Here is a 17,081-nt window from a genome sequence, read left to right as displayed (position 1 = left end):
CCCTGGGCAATAAGAAACTGCCTTAGAACACCCTATAAATTACTTCTTTGAGCTCATAATATCCTGTCGCTCTGACACTGTGCGGGCCATTTCATTGCCGATGTCATTATTCAAGTTCTTAAAACCTGCGATAACACCTTCCCGGTATTTCTCGGGGGATTCCTGGCTCATTTTGAATTTTCCACCTAGGCTAGTGATCTCAATCTGAACTCCGATGATACTCTTCTGCAATAATGCAATGTATCTGTCGGGGGCATCTGAAACCTTCCACGGGCCCAGTTTGTCATCCCCAGTAAAACCCATCAGTGATACTTTCTCCAAGTTTATTTTCCCTTCCTATATTTTCGGCGAAGCGCTATTCGGTCTCAAATATGCAGGAAAAACCAACGAACGCTTTCGGTTGTTCCATAATGAAAGATCAATCCGAGTCTGGCAGGGTAGAATCACATTCAAATACGGAATATATATGCCGGTCCGAAACAATAGATCAATGGTGAGAATCAGCAACAAACAGGAGCAGCAGTCATTGGACCACCATAAGGACCTGTTTGCTGGCGACGATACCCGTGCATATCTCACGGTTCCAAAGACCACTCAACACGACGAAGCGGGGTTGTATAAAACCAATTACGAGGCGCGATGGGACAAGATGAAAGAGACGGTCAAAGAAATACTTCCAGTCCTCAAAAACAATAAATACTGGGATACGTATAAGTATGATCCAGTGCGAGATGCGGATAGACAAGCAAGGGAACTTGGCCAAAAGGCCCGGGGCACGGTCTTGCTGAAGTACGACCCAAAGGATGTATACAGAGTTGGAGAGGAGGAAAAGAAACTCAAGCGAATGGTGATGTGGATGGAGAGAAAACAAATTTTTGATATTAAATGCGATGAAAAATGATGGCGTGGGAAGAGCATCCATTTCTCCTATCAGATAGCCTAGATGAATGCACATACATCCAACATCGAATTTCATCCGCCTTGTGGTATTTCATGATTTTCTTGTTATATAACATTCTCCTTGACAAAATTGTACCCGAGGAAACTGATCCGGGAGTTTAAAAAGAAGCTAGAAGCTAGAACCCACCGAAGAAACGGAAAGTAGAAGATGTAGTATCTATGGACCATGTCAAGGTTCAGACTGAAAGTGGAAAGCTGTGCCACTCTTCCTTCCAGTCTCCTGACTCATTTTCAGGCCAAAGCAAACGCCAGCTTCTGGCCATTTCAGGATCCGGTAGGGTCATGGTTGGGGTTAGAAATCGCACGGGCTCTCCCGTCTCCTTTGCGACAGGTTCATCTGTATCGTAACGTGGGTTTTTTTCGACCCGCCACTGCTTTGCGATAGTCTTGAATACGCCGAGTGTTGCGTCTGACATCACACCTCCAAATTCACCGACCTCGATAGCCTTCAGGTCAAGTCTTTCTAATGGAACCGACACTTTAGGCTTGCCACCTGAAATCGTTTCAAAAATCGAACATGCCAGCGATTTGTCGATTGCCGCGTTGATCAGAGCTCCGCGAATACGACCGTTAGTGGGTGCGTTGCTCCGGGTCACATCGTATATTTCGAGATCGAACTCGCGGTGGAATTCATGGTTTGGAAGTGCCTCCATATCGAAAGGAATCCACCCCTCGTCGAATTCCTCGTCGTCTGACTCTTCAGGCCACATGTCTTCGCCGAGGATGCCCTGGATGTTTGATACGTCCCGCAAAAGATCTGATACGTCCAGGTCTAGGCTTAAGTGTTGTAATTTGGGCAATGAGCCTAACAATCTGTACGACTTGACTTCCCGTGCATCGCCATAGGTGCGCCGCATACTGATCGCTAGCTTTTGTAGTAAAGGGCAACTCTCAACGACCAGTTTGAGGTCCGATAAGGTCGGCTGTAGTCCATGATATGGTGCAAGACATAGATCGGTAAGGCGACTTCCATGGTAAGCCAGGAATGAATCTGAAGGTACCTCCCGGACTAGTGGAGACCACCCAAATAAGGTAAGAGATCTTAAGCGCGGTACCCATTTGAGAAAATCTTTGGTGGCCTTGTTTGTTTCCGTATGTGGCACGCTTTGGTATTTTGATGTCATGCCCAGAAGAAGTGTTTTGAGCGAAGGTCATTGGGCATTTAAATCTGCCATAATATAGCGTAAAGGTGTTTTATCTCGGCATCTTTGTTGTAGTTGCAATGTTTGCAATACTGAAAAATCCGTACATGAAATCCAGCCCTCTATGGTCGACGTTCGTAGAGCGTAATCGTGTGTTAGTGAAAGAGATTCGAGGGAGCCTCGTGAACGCTTCGGGTTTGGCTGAAACCTGCCGGCCGGAGAAGAAGTGCGAGGGGACAGAGCAGGGACGCCTGCGCTGCTACAACAAACCTCCTTTAGATTCGGGGCCTCCGAGCCGGCAACCAGACGCATTGCTAACTCGTGGTCAGAAGCCTGGCACCAACGCGGGTACCCGATTCTATGGCTTCAGATATACTGGATGCTGTAGAGACATGGCGAGCTATTTACCCTTGGATTGTGAGGGCGAAAATGGCGGATGTGGAGTCTGCAGCGTTGGTGGTGCCGATGCAGAATATCGAGGAGACATATTGGGAAATCGACTAGGAATCCCTCGAAAAACAAATCGGATAGACCAGAGAAGCGCTTGACCAGAGAGGACAGGGATATCCAGAATTCATTGCGCGGCACCTTTTTTTCCAGTCGGTCCACAATTTTGACACAGCGTACGTGTTGAAAGGCAAAGGCTTGTTCTAATTGCTGCGAATATCGCTCGACCACGCCAATCTCGTCATTTTTCACCTCAAAGTGTAGAGTGTGGAATAGATAGACGGACGCGGCGTAATAACATCCCCAGCTCACACAAGCAAAGGCGCGAAGACTGGGTGGGTGCTGGCTCACAAGTGCCATTACATATTGGACGGTCTCCAGTGGTAACTTCTCCATAATGTGTCAACAACTTGAATCAGCGGGTGACGAGAGTTGAGAGTTGATGATAGATATCTGTGCGGATGATATTAGAAGACTGAAGACTGAAGACTGAAGACGGAAAGAAAGCACCCGCAGTCTACTCTTACATATGTCAACATACGGTGGGGACCGTGGGGGCCGTTCATACAAGCGATGGCCCCCGAGAACTCTTGCTCTTGTCTGTTGGGGGTCTTTCTTCTCTTCTCTTCTCCGCACAGCTTCCACTCAACGTTACTCGCAAAATGGCCCCAGGACCATCTCTGTCGCCTGTCTCGCCTCGTCCGAGTCGAAGATCAGGGATCAATTTTATAGCGGCAATCGCCCGCAAAATCGATTGGTCATTGGTCCTACCGTATGGCATGTTCACCCTCATCTAGTACTCTTTAATTCCGATATTTATATTAACCATTTCCCCAGTATGATTGTGATTTCCGGGTTTTGCCCACGCCTTGAATATTACACATGCATGCTCTATCTACGATGGAGTCAGCAGCAAGCGTTGCCTTCGATGTTTACGATTCCATCGCTTACAGAGCCCCAACACTGTCAAGATGGATATAGGCTCGCAGCCATACTAATATTACCATTGAACCTGTTTTTTTTGGCTATAATTTGCTATCTGAGGCCCCTCTTTTACCAGAATTGAAATGATCAAGACAGCCTGTGTATTGGACTCTCTTGACTCGGGTCCTTTGAAGGCATGGCGAAAGCAGAATACCCAGTAGTGCAGTGAGGAAATAGCGATCTGAATCAGCAACAGCTTGTATATAACTGGAGGTATCTTAGGCCTAGTCTCATAATATAGACAATCTCCTCTCTTAACTATCCCTAATTTCCAGAATCCAACCCTTCCCAATGCAACAACGTTACCGTGTTTTTTACTAAATACTATCCTATTCGTTTATATACTCTGTACTTCCAAGGTCTGAATCGTTAGGATCTAGTTACCCTAGAAGTAACACTGGGTCGATTAGTACGGCCATGGAGCATCGCAAGCAGTCTCGATCTTGATTAGATTCAGGGAAATGCTACACAGTCATGGAGAATAAAGTAGGTCAATAGAAGCAGGAATCTCAGAGAGCAAATTTAATTGCCCAATGATGTGATTACTAGTATCATACATCATGCTTCACAGATAAAACAGAGAAGAAAAAAAGATACTTCATGAATCGTATGGCATAGAGAGCTATAAACGCCAGAGAGTAAATCAGGAGAAGAACTTCTGGGCAGCCTTCTTATCCTTTGCCTCGCGGTCCTTAACAGCCTTCTTGACCTTGGCAATCTCGTTCGTGATACCCGCATCAGTAGGCGCCAGCTTGGAAGCCTCCGTGAGATCCTTGAGCGCATTATCCTCCTCCTTCAGACCGACTAAGGCAAGAGCTCGGCGGTAGTAAACCTTGGCCTTGTCACTGTCCTTGGTGGGGGCGGTATCGGCAACCTTCAGAGCATACCCAGCCCAGGTCTTAGCGTTCGAGAACCGACCAAGCTTGTTGGCGAGAAGCGACGAGTTGGAGTGCAGGGTAAAGCGGAGAGCAGTCATCTGCTCGCCGAGCTCCTTGGAGTCATTTTCGCCGGGCTCAGGGAACTCGTTCAACCAGCGCAAGCCCTTTTGGTACTTCTCCAGACCGAGCTCGAGGTCGCCGCTCTTGAATGCAGCATTGCCGAATCCCTTGAGGTCAGAAGCGATCTTGAAGCCCAGAGGAGCAGTCAGCTCCTCGCCCTGGTGGTCCTCGGGGAAGTCCTCGTAGGGGTCACCGGTCGCGTCCTGGATGCGCTTGTTGGCATTCTCGTAGTCCTCGCCGGAGAACTGACCGCAGTTCACCACGGTAACGTCGACCTTAGGCTTGTCGGACTGAGTGGACATGTTTTCGATCTTGCGAATAATGCTTTTGCCGTTGATGACCTCGCCGAAGACAACGTGCTTGCCATCGAGGTGGGGGGTGGGAACGGTGGTAACGAAGAATTGACTGCCGTTGGTGCCGGGGCCAGAGTTGGCCATGGAGAGCAAGAAAGGACGGTCATGCTTGAGATCGAAGTTCTCGTCGGGGAACTTCTCGCCGTAGATCGATTCACCACCGGTACCGTTGAAGGCAGTGAAGTCACCACCCTGGATCATGAACTGCTTGATCACACGGTGGAAGATGGAGCCTGCCTCGGTTTAGTGAAGGCGCATGACATTGCGGCGAAAGAAGTATTTCGACATACCCTTGTAGGTCAATGGCTTGCCCTGCTGGCCGAGACCCTTCTCGCCAGTGCAAAGGGAACGGAAGTTATCTGCGGTTTTGGGGACCACTGGATTTTTCCAGGTTTAGTTGGGAGGTCAATCGGTTGGAGTGGAGTTTTGATCATACCATCGTCGAACTAAGTGAGGCGCAAGTTAGCTGGGAAGCTCCCAATGGTAAAAATGAGAGTGTAGAGAGCTTACCAGCTCGAAAGCAACACGGCCAGCCTTGACGCCACCGACTTCAATGTCGAAAAAGACACGAGAACGCTCTAACGAGGGGTCAGTAAGAGACAATTCAATTCCTGCGCGCGGGCTGATCGGCAGACCCCGCAGTGGGACACGCACTCTGGGATTCCGCCATGGTGAGTGTAAGAGCGAGCGGGCGCAATACTTTAAGTGAATGGAAGGGAAGAAAAAGAGGACGAAAGAGAAGTGGAGGAATGGATCTCGGAATGAGGTGAAGTGGAGAGAGTAAAAGTGGGGGAGGTGGAAGTTGAAGGTGGAAGTTGAAGGTGGAGAGGAGAAATTGGGGTGATTCAGGAAGCTTCCACGGGCGGTGCAGGCAGCCTTTGTATACTTCAGTTGACTACAAAGTAACTATACTATACTATCGTATAGGATCATGATGCTTTGAACAGTTGTCTATTATCTAGTATATACAGTAAGATGGTATTTTGGCATCTCTTCATTTCCTCATCATTCATCGCATCCTTTTATTTCTTATGCCAGCAGTTCCGGCGGAATCGTAAATTCAAGCGTCGTGCCTGAACTGCTACTATCCTTGTCATTATTCTCATCTTTCGCCGGTTTGGGCTCCTTCGGCTCCTTCTTAGGGAGATTCGTATTGATTTCGATCGTAACCTGTAGTCTCCATTAGTTCTCCAATTCCATGGGGCGCTGGGAGGAGCCAGAAAGACAAGGTATGTAGTTACCACTGCGTCTTCACTGGTGTAGTCAACACCCACCGGCCCATCATTCTTCAGTTCGACTTCCATCATGGCCTGGAAGACTCCATTCTTCACCCGGTCTTCCATGTATGATTCTCGCATTTTATTGTAGAAGTGGTCGTAGACTCTCCGCGCGGTGATGGCATCGGCCGCATCGTGGAAGTCAGGCTTGTTGCCCTTCTTCATCTTGCCATAGAGAGTGAACTGGGAGACTAGGTGGTGTTAGTTTGAGTCCATCAAAGGGAAGGCCAAGGGGTGGACTTACCACAGAGTACCTCGCCCTCAATTTCCTGCACGTTCTTCTTCCACTAAAGTTGCCTGTCAGCACCAGGCCGAGAAAGCAGTGCGCGCATCCTTACTTGACTGCCCTTCTCGTCCGGCCAGAACTTGGCCTTGAGGACTTTGTTGACGATATTCTCGGCTTCCTTCTCAGTATCCTCTTTCCCCACCCCAGTCAATACTAACAGTCCCTTGCCAATGGAGGAGATCAACTCTTCGTCTACCGTGACCGAGGCCGACTTGACTCTTTGGATAATCACTAACCAGTTAGCTTGTTGTCACACTGCATTTCCACAACCCACAGCCCACAACCGACACACCTTTCATTGTTTTTGTTGCCTGCTATTCACAGTGTGGTCACAAACTCCGCGGGGAAGTTTGAGGTCAAGCTTGAGCTCGGGCGGCCTAGACGCGGCACAAATCAAATCGCGAAATCAACAATATCTCTGGGACCGGTAGTGGTAATAAACAGTGATCGCAGTGTCTCAGAATAATTCCCCAGTTCTGAAATTAATTTGCAGCAGCATTTCAAGAGTGTTCAACAAATCACCAAGCAAAACTTTGGAACTTGCCTCTTGATCCATCGGCGACTGCCTTCCAGACCGCCTGCCCAACCCGGCAACCCAGCATTCTCCAGCCAAGCGGACCTCCAATCCAGCAGCAATCTACATTTAACCCTCTGGCGTGCCGCGACTCCTGGTTTCAAGCTGGTTCACAACCTATCCAGAGACACCTCTATTCTATCCATTGATTGTGCAACCATTTATCCCTCGGTTGCACACGAAGAACTACAACTCCGCCCCCACCGCATCATCACCCCAGTGGACCACCTTAGTCCACGCCCCCATTCGAATGCACCATGGCGTCTCGTAAAACGCAACAAGAGATCGAAAAGACCTTCAAAAAAGTCGCCGAAGGCATCCAAACATTCGAAGGCATCTACGAGAAGATCCGCTCCGCCAACAACCCCACCCAGCGAGACAAGCTCGAGGAGAACTTGAAGCGCGAAATTAAGAAGCTACAAAGGTTTCGGGATCAAATCAAGTCATGGGCGGCCGGCAATGAAGTCAAGGACAAGGCTCCGTTGCTAGAGCAGCGGAAAGCCATTGAGACGGTGGGTTCTACCATTGAGTGATCCCCATTCCTTCAGACTCGGCGGCTAACAATCTCAAACAGTGTATGGAGCAGTTCAAGGCCGTGGAGAAGGAGATGAAGACGAAAGCCTACTCTAAAGAGGGTCTCTCAGCAGCCTCCCGACTCGATCCCAAGGAGAAGGAGAAAGTGGAGTTGTGTGATTTCCTATCATCGATGGTGGATGAGCTTCAATTGAGGATCGAAGCCATGGAGGCGGAAGAGGAGACCCTACAAGCGCAGATGAAGAAGGGCAAGAAGGACATGTCGAAGGCGAACCGCATGGCCGATATCTCCCGAGTAACGGAGCGCCATAAGTGGCACGTCAACAAGCTTGAGTTCTTGCTTCGGTCCTTGCAAAATGGCAATCTCGAAGTGGGCGCAGTCCAAGATCTCAATGAGGGTATCAAGTACTACGTTGAGGAAGGGCATAACCCTGACTACTGCGGAGAAGATGAGACATTATATGATGACTTGAATATCGGCGACGAAGTAGAGGGTCAGTTTGCCGCCGGCGACGAGCCACTATCATCGCAAGATGCCCAGTCCCTTCCGGACGAAGAACCGGAGCCCAAACCCAAGCCCAAGCCCGAACCTACAACGGCCCGTCGCCCGTCTGCGCAGATGAAGTCTCCTCTCCCTGTCCTCGCCACCCTTCATCCCTCCACATCCTCCAATGGGGGACCGGGCATGAAACCAGCACCGCTCCCAACTCGTCTACCTGGAGAAACGTTGAAATATGCCTCTGCTGCGGCATCTGCTGCGGCAGCAGATAAAAGCGGAGTGGGAATTCTACCTTTGCCCCCTCCACCCGGTACTAGCCCTGCGTTCTCGCATGTCCTTCCCACCGGCAAGGCTTCCTCTACGGCCTCGCCAATCGTGGCGCCAGTGCAACCAGTCTCTAAACCAACGCCAGCCGTGGAAACTGCTACGCCGATTGATGAACCTGCCGTTGCAGTTGCGGTTGCAAGTCGATCGAAGGCCCCCAGTGCTGCTGCTATCTCCGGTACTTCATCACCAGCACCCATCGAGAAAGCTGAGACGAGTAAGGACACGTCAAGGAAAAACAGCAAAGTAACACCAAAGGAATCAGGCGAGGGGGATGCTGCCGAGTCAATATACCACTTACCCCCAGGTTTACAAGATCTGGCCCAATCATTCGAACTGACCAAGGAACGCTCCACGATTCACTCATCACCTGCCGTGCAACGATTGCTAGCGACCTCACTCACCACCTGTCCGGAAGCTGGTGATGCCGAGAAGCCACGTCATTACAAGCCGCAGAACCCGTACAACACCCCCCTCTACTATCCCCAGGAGCCCCTCTCGATATTCGACGACCCCCGACTGTACGATACCGGACGGATTGATACGGACACATTGTTCTACCTGTTCTATTACCGTCAAGGGACGTATCAACAGTACCTGGCTGCCAAGGCATTGAAGAACCAGAGCTGGCGCTTCCACAAGCAATACCAAACGTGGTTCCAAAGACACGAAGAGCCAAAGAACATCACGGAGGAGTTCGAGCAGGGCACCTACCGGTTTTTCGACTACGAAAGTACATGGTTAGTTCAGACATCTCCGCCTCCTGCATCCGCCAGGCAGACCATTCCGCAACACGTGCTCACCACAGTGCCCGACAGGATGAACCGGCGCAAGGCTGACTTCAAGTTCGTGTACAAATATCTGGAGGACGAATTATGAAACGTCCTGTGATATTCTCCGGTCCCTCTCTCCCTCCCGCTCTCCCCCCGTCTCTCTATCCTTTCCTTATTCTCCCCCTGTTTTTGTTGTCTCTTGTCTCCACACGACCCATGCGCCGTCTCGGTATTGATTCATTCCCGTTTTGGAAGAAGATCTGTCGAGAGCCGGGCAGCACTAGATGATATGTGTTGAGTGTGTGTGATTGTGGTCATGGATAAAAAGGCACCCCTCATCGATCGAGGCGGGAGCTCGAGGGAGTTGTTGGATCTGTTTATCATCTTACACCTTTGTCTCTTTGTTACTTTTTCTCTCTATCCTCCACTTCTCTTTTCTTTTCCTTTCAGTTTCTTTATCTCACGCCTTACCTCCGCTACGTACCTTACCAACTTGGCCACGGGTCCCGCTCTTGCGTTCGGAGTGGTTGAACTATTCTTGTTTTGGGTATCGGGCAACGAGTACAATGAATGGGACCGCGGGGAGTTCTGTGCTATTTTCAGTCGATCCGACCCGTGGTTATGAATCGATTTAAGACCTGATGGGTTCTTTGTCACTGTCTTTGCTTTTCTTTTTGAGTTTCATGCAACCAGAGCTGTAGAGGTGGGCCATGCAAAAGTAGATGTAGAATATGCCTTGGGGGAGTCTTGGGATCTGGGGTATCAGCTGGGCACTTCCCTGACAGGTACCGACTACCAGGGTATCACACTAGTCAGTACTTCTACATCCTTCGTACTTCGTACCTGCTGAGGTCCAAGTACCTCGGGCCTATCTGCATGCACTCGCCCCGTGTCTTGGTCCTCGTATGTCCACAATGTCCATGTCCACCACATCCCCGACCAGTCAGCGAGTTGACACCAGGACACGCCCCAATGGTGACTGGCCGAGCAATCGACTAATGCAGGCTCCAGACACTAGCCGTCCATGCGGGATTTTCTAGAATGCCGCTAGAAGGGGCTGTGCGTTGTCTACCAGTGTTCTTCTATGATCCCCAGGTTCGTGCTGATTCGTTTTACTTGGTTTATCTGGTTCACTTTGTTCTCTTTCGTTCCTTTCGTTCCCTCTCGTTCCTCTAGTGGCTTGGCACCAGAGATCGCCGGATCGCAAATGACGTTCTTCCCGGCACAGTCTTGCCGATTCAACGACTCAGCCTTGCAAGTGGGTTCGTCGGGCCTGTGACTGGACTTGAAGTTGACAGAATCACTCATTCAAGTTGGCAATACTGTGTATACAGCACACGCCGCAGGGTGAACCGTCCATGCCTATACACCACAGGGTGCATCATCACACATCCCAGCTGAACGTATGGTGCTGCATGCTGCATCACAGTGCAGCTCGTGAAACCCGCCTCAAAAAACGGACAGACTCCTGGCCCCTCCCGCTAGAAGCCTTCCAGAAGGGACCGACCACGCTAACCACCCGGATCCGATGATCCTTTTCCATGAGGGGGAAGCGAATATGCAGGACTGACGCCAGCCCCCCTCCCTCCTCAACCCAACCCAAACCCACTTGTTGCGGTCTGACCACAAAAGGCCACCTTGCTAGCGTATAATTTGGACCAATCCTTGAGGTTTGATCTCCCCTCAACCTGGGTTAACTCGGACACCCTCGAGCCGCCCCCTCTTTGACTTGGCAACCCTTGCATCAGGCTTTCCCCCCCAATGACACCCCGCCAGATACCACCGATTCCACTAGAGTGGATCTTCGGCCGTGTACGCTAGAAGGTTTCCAGAATTTCGAGAAGCCCCTCTGGAAGCCCTCCACCCGCCCTAATGCACGAGAATCCCGGCGTGAATGCAGTAAATTCCCGCAATGATCCTCGAATGACGATGCTGAAGGCGGGGGCTGAGTCGACTGGTTGACCACTCGGGGGCCTTCAATTCCTCTCGATGAGGCTGTCCCCGATCAACTAGACCAGTCAGAGACTTGTTTCCCTCCCCCATCAACAGCAGATGACTTCGTATTGGAGCCGGGGGGTTGTTGTGGTCCAGTTAGTTGGTCCAACTAGGTGGAGTTGAGGGAAGAGAGCCGCTATCGTACTTCCAGCTGGACAACAGCTGGGACTAAAATAATACATAAGAAAGGACGCTTGCGCAAGGGGAAAACACCACATGTGTTGATTTTTCTCACTTTTACTTTTCACTTTTCACTTCTGACATACCTTACCACCTACTATCGACTCAACTTGGCCCCCAAATTCCCCAGTTCTGCATAGCTGTACTCTGTACATCACTCTCGAAGGATCACACACCGGCGTCTCAAATCCCACCATGGTAGGCTACGCTAGTTGCTTTCTAGAATCCTTCGCCCAATCTGTTCTCTTCATGGCCCTAACTCGTTCTTCTTAAAACCCCCATAGTCCATCCCAGTCCCACTTCCCCTCTCCAAACAGTCGTTGTCATCGACCTCCTCACCACAGCCCCATTCTCACTCGTACTCTTCCTTCTCGTCGCCCGACATGCAATCCCCCTTCAGCTATCCAGACTCGTATGCCTCGTCCTACTCCTCCTCCCCCCGGTGGTATGGACTTCTTTTACGGCATGGGTGCTCCCCAAGCCCCAGTCTACGACTCCTCCTCATCCTTTGACATGGACCCTGCCTCTCCCTTTGTGCAAGAGGTCCACCCAGAGATCTACTCCTTCACCAGCTCTCCATACATGTACTCTCCTGCAATGCCAATCAAAGAACTCCCCATCAAGGATTTCCAAATGTATGAGGCGGCGCCGCCCATGGCAACCAGCGTCCCTAGCTCCGCCAGCAGCACATGCGATAGTGTCGGTGGGTGGAATGGACACGAGGAGCTGGCGATCACCAGCTACCCCCTCAGCATGGTCGAGGACTCTGGCCCTGAATCTCCGTCCGCTGCGAAGTAAGTGAATTTCAATCGCCCTGTCGTTCTCCATTTCTTACCTCCGCGACCATGTTTACTAACAAGTGACCGCATAGACCGACCAAACCCTTTGCCTGCGACGCCAGCGGCTGTAACAAGTCTTTCACTCGTTTCGCCGATCTAAAGCGCCACCAGTCCAGCGTGCATTACCCGGTCTTCCGCAACTGCCCCGTGGATCACTGCTCGCGCAAGGGTAGCAATGGCTTCCCGCGCCAGGATCACCTTGTCGAGCACCTGCGTTCATATCACCACCTTGATGTGCCTAAGCGTCGAGCTTTCAAGCGCTCCGCTAAGGAGATCTCATAAGCGGATCGTACGATAGTCGACGCATTCTGCTCAGCATTTTGTCTTTTTTTCGACAGTTTGTGACGGCACAGCCAGCTGTTATTCTTCACCACAGTGTATGATTTACGACCATCTTATGTCTTTTCTTTCTCTTCTTCCCGCGCGGATGGCGAATTTGCTTCTTCTTCTTTTCTTCACTTTGCGATTGTTCTGCTTGTTTTTATAGACTGCTTTTGGTCATGTATAGACTGCGCCGCGAGCTTTTTTTCTCATTCCCATTTACTACCACTTGCTATTTTGCTTTTTATCTCTTATTTTCTACTGTTGATTTTCTTTTCTTCTCTTTTTTCTGGACGCTATGCGATAGACGGTACATGATTCGATGGATTTAGAATTACGGATTCCCCTGGACACGAATTGGACGGATCATGACTTTGCTATTTTCGAACCTCGGACCTACATACCATACCTACCACCAATCCAAAGGATTGTTACATCTGAAACCCCGCTCTGTGCAACCTCCCGTAGCTCCTAGCTATTGATTCCACTCGAAGGATTGCAGTACCGTTGTAGAGTGGAGTGGAGAGCTGGTTCCTGGGAGCTCACTAGCTAAGAGAGGTAGCTAGCTGGGACTACCGTATCCCTCTTTTGGCTCATCATCAAAACTCTGTCAGGAGAAGAATGATTAGCTTCGGCAGTCGCAATGCAACAAAGACCGAAAATAACGCATGCGCAGATCACTCTCCCAAAAGTAAACATCCTCTAGTGTCCCTAGTTCTTACACGCACCCACATAACCCAACCCAATCAACCCATTTCCATTCCATAATCATCCTTACCCGTCCTCCGTATTGTAGAACATCAAGCCCGTCAAACTCAAACAGCCGTACCGGACGGGTCTAGAGCGAAGAAGATTCAATCCTTCGCTCCTCAATTCCCCGCTATCATTACAACGCTACAATCCGCCCATCCAAAGATCATCATCACATCTGCAATACGTTCAAATCCACTCTCAAAGTGCAACTTACGTAGGTACACCGTACTCGTACTCCGTACCTCGAAATAATAACGCGGCAAGCAAAGCCAAGCCCTAACCCCCAACCCAGTCCCACAAAAGGATTGATCATCCCAACCTCCTCCCCTTTCGGCAGCCAGACCCCTGCAAAGAATCCTTTCATCGCGTCAGACAAACTTTGCCCCATCTCATAGTGCGACAGGTCGAGGTGCGTGTGTATTCCACACGGGGTACCGAGTCATGTAGATCAGACAGATCGCCCATTTCCCCGCCTCGTCATGGATATTAACTTACTCTATTATCCGGCTTTCGGCTTCACCGAAGTACTGATTCGTTATTTGCTGCACACTCCGTAGGGTATGTACTCGTGGACGCGTGCCGACTCAGCGATGTGGATGGAGGGGGGATGGGGGCCGATCGGTATACCAGAACGGGTGCATCCGACTCCTCATCTGCATGATCCCGTACAGGATGTATTCCGTACATCAGTCGGGAGTCGCTAGTTTAACGTGATCGGGATTGGGGTTCTGCGTCGCGACTTGATTTTTTGATTTCCGTTGATTCAAAATCTTGGGTTTGGTGTGGAATCATGATGTGATATCATTAGGACAATGAGGTCGACGGATTATCACATTTGGTACGGAGCAGCTTTGACTATTTGTTTACGTGAACGAGGTACTATTCTCCCAGGTGGCAAATATTCTTCATCATTTCTTGTCAAGGACATTCCTAGTTGTACATAGATGCCACTGAAATGAGCTCTAAATATTCAAGTTATATGCGGATGACATGAAACACCTTCCCCAGAATAATTATTACATTCTCGGCTCTCTTTCATGCTGCTTCAAGTTAATCTTATACATCAGGGCTAGTATTAATTACACACCCGATCCATTTTCATCTCCATACTTTCCCCAGTATTCCTCCCACCGCCCACACCTTTCCTCCATCGACTCTCCCAATTCCCTCCACTGCCCTTCAAATAGCCTTCGCACTTCATCCTCACGCTCAACAAACTGTACCCCAAACCCCTGCTCAAGATGCCACCCAATATGACAATGCAACAGCCACGCACCAGGATTATCCGTCTTAAACGCAATAACCAAATGACCCGACGCAGGAAGAAGTGCCGTATCGCGTTTTGGAAAAGATCCCGACAAAAACGTAATAGCCCCACTACCACCAACACCAACACCCACATTCGGCGTTTGGGTTGGGGTTTGGGTTTGGATCTTTGTTTTGGTCGAGGCCGGATCCAGGTCCAAGGCCCGGGCTGGGGTCGAGCTGAAGCCTGCATCTGCAGGGGACCGATGGTGATCCCGATACGGTCCCTGGCCCTGCGCAATGATGAGAAAGTCGTGCCCGTGCAGATGCACAGGGTGCGGCGCGGCTAGGGTTGTTTCTATTATTATTAGTGTCCAGGAGTCGGTGTCGGGTAGGTCGATCACTGCGTCTGTGCGTGAGTGTGAGTGTGGGTGTGAGTGTGAGCTGTTTGCGGAGTCGTGGTCTGGGGTTGAGGCGATCGTTTGTAGTGTGGGGTTTGCCCGGTCTAGTTGCATGGAAGTGCCGTTTAATGTCCAGCGGTAGTGGTTCTTTGCATCGAGAGTTATTCCCACCGGGAGGGATTTGTTGTAGGTTATTTTTTCGGACGGGGTGAAGTCGGGCGTGATGATTGGTATTAGATTTGTGGGATCTTCGTCGATACAACTGTCTGTGTAGTTGTGTGGTGATGTTGTTGGGAGTGTGAGAGGTTCATGATCCTTTTCTCCTGGGTTTCTGTAGGTTATTACACCCCGGATGTTGGCCGCGTTGCTGTTTTTTGAGCAGCTTGTTTGGGGGATTGCGCGGAGCCAGAAAGTTGAGGATTTCTCAGTGGTAGGTTTTTGGTTTGCGTGGACGATGACATCGTAGCGTTGACCTGTCAGTGTTGCATGCTTATGTTAATACTGCGGATTGGTGATTCATACGATCTGTTGGGAATTTTCAGGAATTCTGAGGAGCTTCTGGCATACCTATCGCGATGTCCAGAACCGTTGTGTTATATGGTCTGATTGGAACTAGGTCTGCAGCAATCACTGTGAGGGAATGGTGATCGATACTGAACTTGAAATGGGTATCGCAAGCCGCATTTCCAAGTCGCAATCGATAGCACCGCCCTGGAATAAAGGTCATATTAAAGCGCTTTCCGGTTTGAGCTGGATTGCCGTCTTCTCCAAAGACATTCATCCCATCGATTAAACCATTGTCAACTGTCGGAGGTCCAGAGTTCTGCGCAAACTCCCATAGCTCATCGACAGTTCTTGTATCCCAGTCATTCAAGAAAATTACACCCTTATCATCGTCGTAGTTTGCACTCGCGGGTCCATGGATAATGATACCACCAAAGGCCCCTTCCCATGTCTGCAGTCCGATGTGTGAATGATACCAGGTTGTTCCATATTGGGTCGCATGCCAGCGGTATGTCATTCTCTCCCCGGGTCTGATTGGACACTGAGTAATTGAGACAACACCATCGCTCGGATTTGTATAGTGTTGGCGGATGCCATGGAAGTGCATGCTGGTCCCATTGCGGACAGTACTGGGTATTTTATTCAAAAGGTGAACGACAACTGTGTCGCCCCAGTTGACCTCAATAGTCGGGCCCGGTATCGTACCATTTATTGCCAGAGTCCATCTTGTCCTGCCATCCGGTGCTAGGTATAATTGGTCGAGTTCGAGCCAGAATTCGCGGATGACGCCGGTGTCTGGTGAAATGGTTGTATAATCTGTGTTTATACCGAAGCCGCACCAATCTTGTCGGTTGTTGAAATCGTTCCCTTCACAAGTCTTGTCAAATCTGTTAACTTGGCCGGAGGTTTCTTTCCTGCTAGGTGAGGGCAAAGGAGTATGAAATTCTTGGAGACAGCTGCAAGGGCTTCCGGCTGTCAACAAGCAGAGTAGAAGAGGAATAAGGGGCTTCATATTGCCTGAAATAGAGTCTTATCAACTTGAGCAAAATCACCACACGGCCACTACCGCATTTAAATACAGTCCTTGGTTGAATACCGACGCATGGCCCAACTCAACCTTGGAAATAGCAGGACCAACTCCGATAATCCTCGAAAGATCCAGGTACAGTTCAGCTCATTGTTGCACAGAACTCGATGAGAATCAAATTCGATGCTTGTTATGGTGAGCTAGCGATTCCGAGAACGTGGCTGGGGTGCAAGTTCCCGCAGGGTGATTGACTCAATACATGTGCCCAGATGTGATAGCCTTGGAAACATGCAGCCCCAGGCAGACCATTCCATACTATTTTATTTAATCCAATTTCCAACTGGGCCAATATGCGCATGTTTCTTTATTTCTGCCTTGCTTGTGGAACTTGGGGAAACGACCAGTTGCTAGTGCGAATCGAGCGTTTGTTCCCGACATGAATTTAGATGTTGAAAGCCATGGCCAGGTCAGAAGTTCCCGGTCATATTCACATGCATGCATGCAGACGAAAACGTGACGTGTTGCCAATGAATGACTATTTACTTTTCAGAGTTTCAACCATTTAAATATTGCGAACCGGCTCTCATAACCTCACAAACGCCACCACCTAACAAAGAGCAGACGTGAAAACAAAAGCTATCCCATGCGAAGTAGCAAGAACCTGG

The 17,081-nt window shown here is 49.9% G+C and overlaps 8 protein-coding genes across 8 annotated transcripts; 3 read left to right on the top strand and 5 right to left on the bottom strand.

The window, feature by feature from the left end:
• Window positions 1-39: 39 nt before the first annotated feature.
• Window positions 40-303, bottom strand: N7509_004942 (uncharacterized protein; the record flags this gene model as incomplete). The annotated part of the gene is made up of 1 exon (XM_056629579.1): window positions 40-303. The coding sequence occupies one exon, from the start codon at window positions 301-303 to the stop codon at window positions 40-42; it is 264 nt and encodes an 87-aa protein (XP_056488881.1).
• A 187-nt stretch (window positions 304-490) lies between these two features.
• N7509_004941 (uncharacterized protein) lies at window positions 491-901 on the top strand (the record flags this gene model as incomplete). The annotated part of the gene is made up of 1 exon (XM_056629578.1): window positions 491-901. The coding sequence occupies one exon, from the start codon at window positions 491-493 to the stop codon at window positions 899-901; it is 411 nt and encodes a 136-aa protein (XP_056488880.1).
• Window positions 902-1,136: 235 nt separating this feature from the next.
• N7509_004940 (uncharacterized protein) lies at window positions 1,137-1,817 on the bottom strand (the record flags this gene model as incomplete). Its single annotated transcript, XM_056629577.1, has 1 exon — window positions 1,137-1,817. The coding sequence occupies one exon, from the start codon at window positions 1,815-1,817 to the stop codon at window positions 1,137-1,139; it is 681 nt and encodes a 226-aa protein (XP_056488879.1).
• Window positions 1,818-4,176: 2,359 nt separating this feature from the next.
• Window positions 4,177-5,554, bottom strand: N7509_004939 (uncharacterized protein; the record flags this gene model as incomplete). Its single annotated transcript, XM_056629576.1, has 5 exons — window positions 4,177-5,117; window positions 5,175-5,261; window positions 5,321-5,330; window positions 5,395-5,462; window positions 5,539-5,554. 5 exons carry the CDS (start codon window positions 5,552-5,554, stop codon window positions 4,177-4,179), a joined length of 1,122 nt encoding a protein of 373 aa, XP_056488878.1.
• Window positions 5,555-5,913: 359 nt separating this feature from the next.
• On the bottom strand, window positions 5,914-6,746 carry N7509_004938 (D-aminoacyl-tRNA deacylase; the record flags this gene model as incomplete). The annotated part of the gene is made up of 5 exons (XM_056629575.1): window positions 5,914-6,054; window positions 6,126-6,352; window positions 6,406-6,448; window positions 6,500-6,678; window positions 6,740-6,746. 5 exons carry the CDS (start codon window positions 6,744-6,746, stop codon window positions 5,914-5,916), a joined length of 597 nt encoding a protein of 198 aa, XP_056488877.1.
• Window positions 6,747-7,278: 532 nt separating this feature from the next.
• On the top strand, window positions 7,279-9,257 carry N7509_004937 (CNOT2/3/5 family protein; the record flags this gene model as incomplete). Its single annotated transcript, XM_056629574.1, has 2 exons — window positions 7,279-7,533; window positions 7,596-9,257. 2 exons carry the CDS (start codon window positions 7,279-7,281, stop codon window positions 9,255-9,257), a joined length of 1,917 nt encoding a protein of 638 aa, XP_056488876.1.
• Window positions 9,258-11,740: 2,483 nt separating this feature from the next.
• On the top strand, window positions 11,741-12,447 carry N7509_004936 (uncharacterized protein; the record flags this gene model as incomplete). Its single annotated transcript, XM_056629573.1, has 2 exons — window positions 11,741-12,120; window positions 12,198-12,447. 2 exons carry the CDS (start codon window positions 11,741-11,743, stop codon window positions 12,445-12,447), a joined length of 630 nt encoding a protein of 209 aa, XP_056488875.1.
• Window positions 12,448-14,318: 1,871 nt separating this feature from the next.
• N7509_004935 (uncharacterized protein) lies at window positions 14,319-16,401 on the bottom strand (the record flags this gene model as incomplete). Its single annotated transcript, XM_056629572.1, has 2 exons — window positions 14,319-15,358; window positions 15,453-16,401. 2 exons carry the CDS (start codon window positions 16,399-16,401, stop codon window positions 14,319-14,321), a joined length of 1,989 nt encoding a protein of 662 aa, XP_056488874.1.
• Window positions 16,402-17,081: the final 680 nt, after the last annotated feature.

The sequence above is a fragment of the Penicillium cosmopolitanum genome (genome assembly GCF_028827165.1).
Source record: "Penicillium cosmopolitanum strain IBT 29677 chromosome Unknown utg000006l:49.0-5199605.0:1.0-5204138.0, whole genome shotgun sequence".
Taxonomy (NCBI): domain Eukaryota; kingdom Fungi; phylum Ascomycota; class Eurotiomycetes; order Eurotiales; family Aspergillaceae; genus Penicillium; species Penicillium cosmopolitanum.
This window is presented reverse-complemented; position numbering and strand designations above follow the sequence as displayed.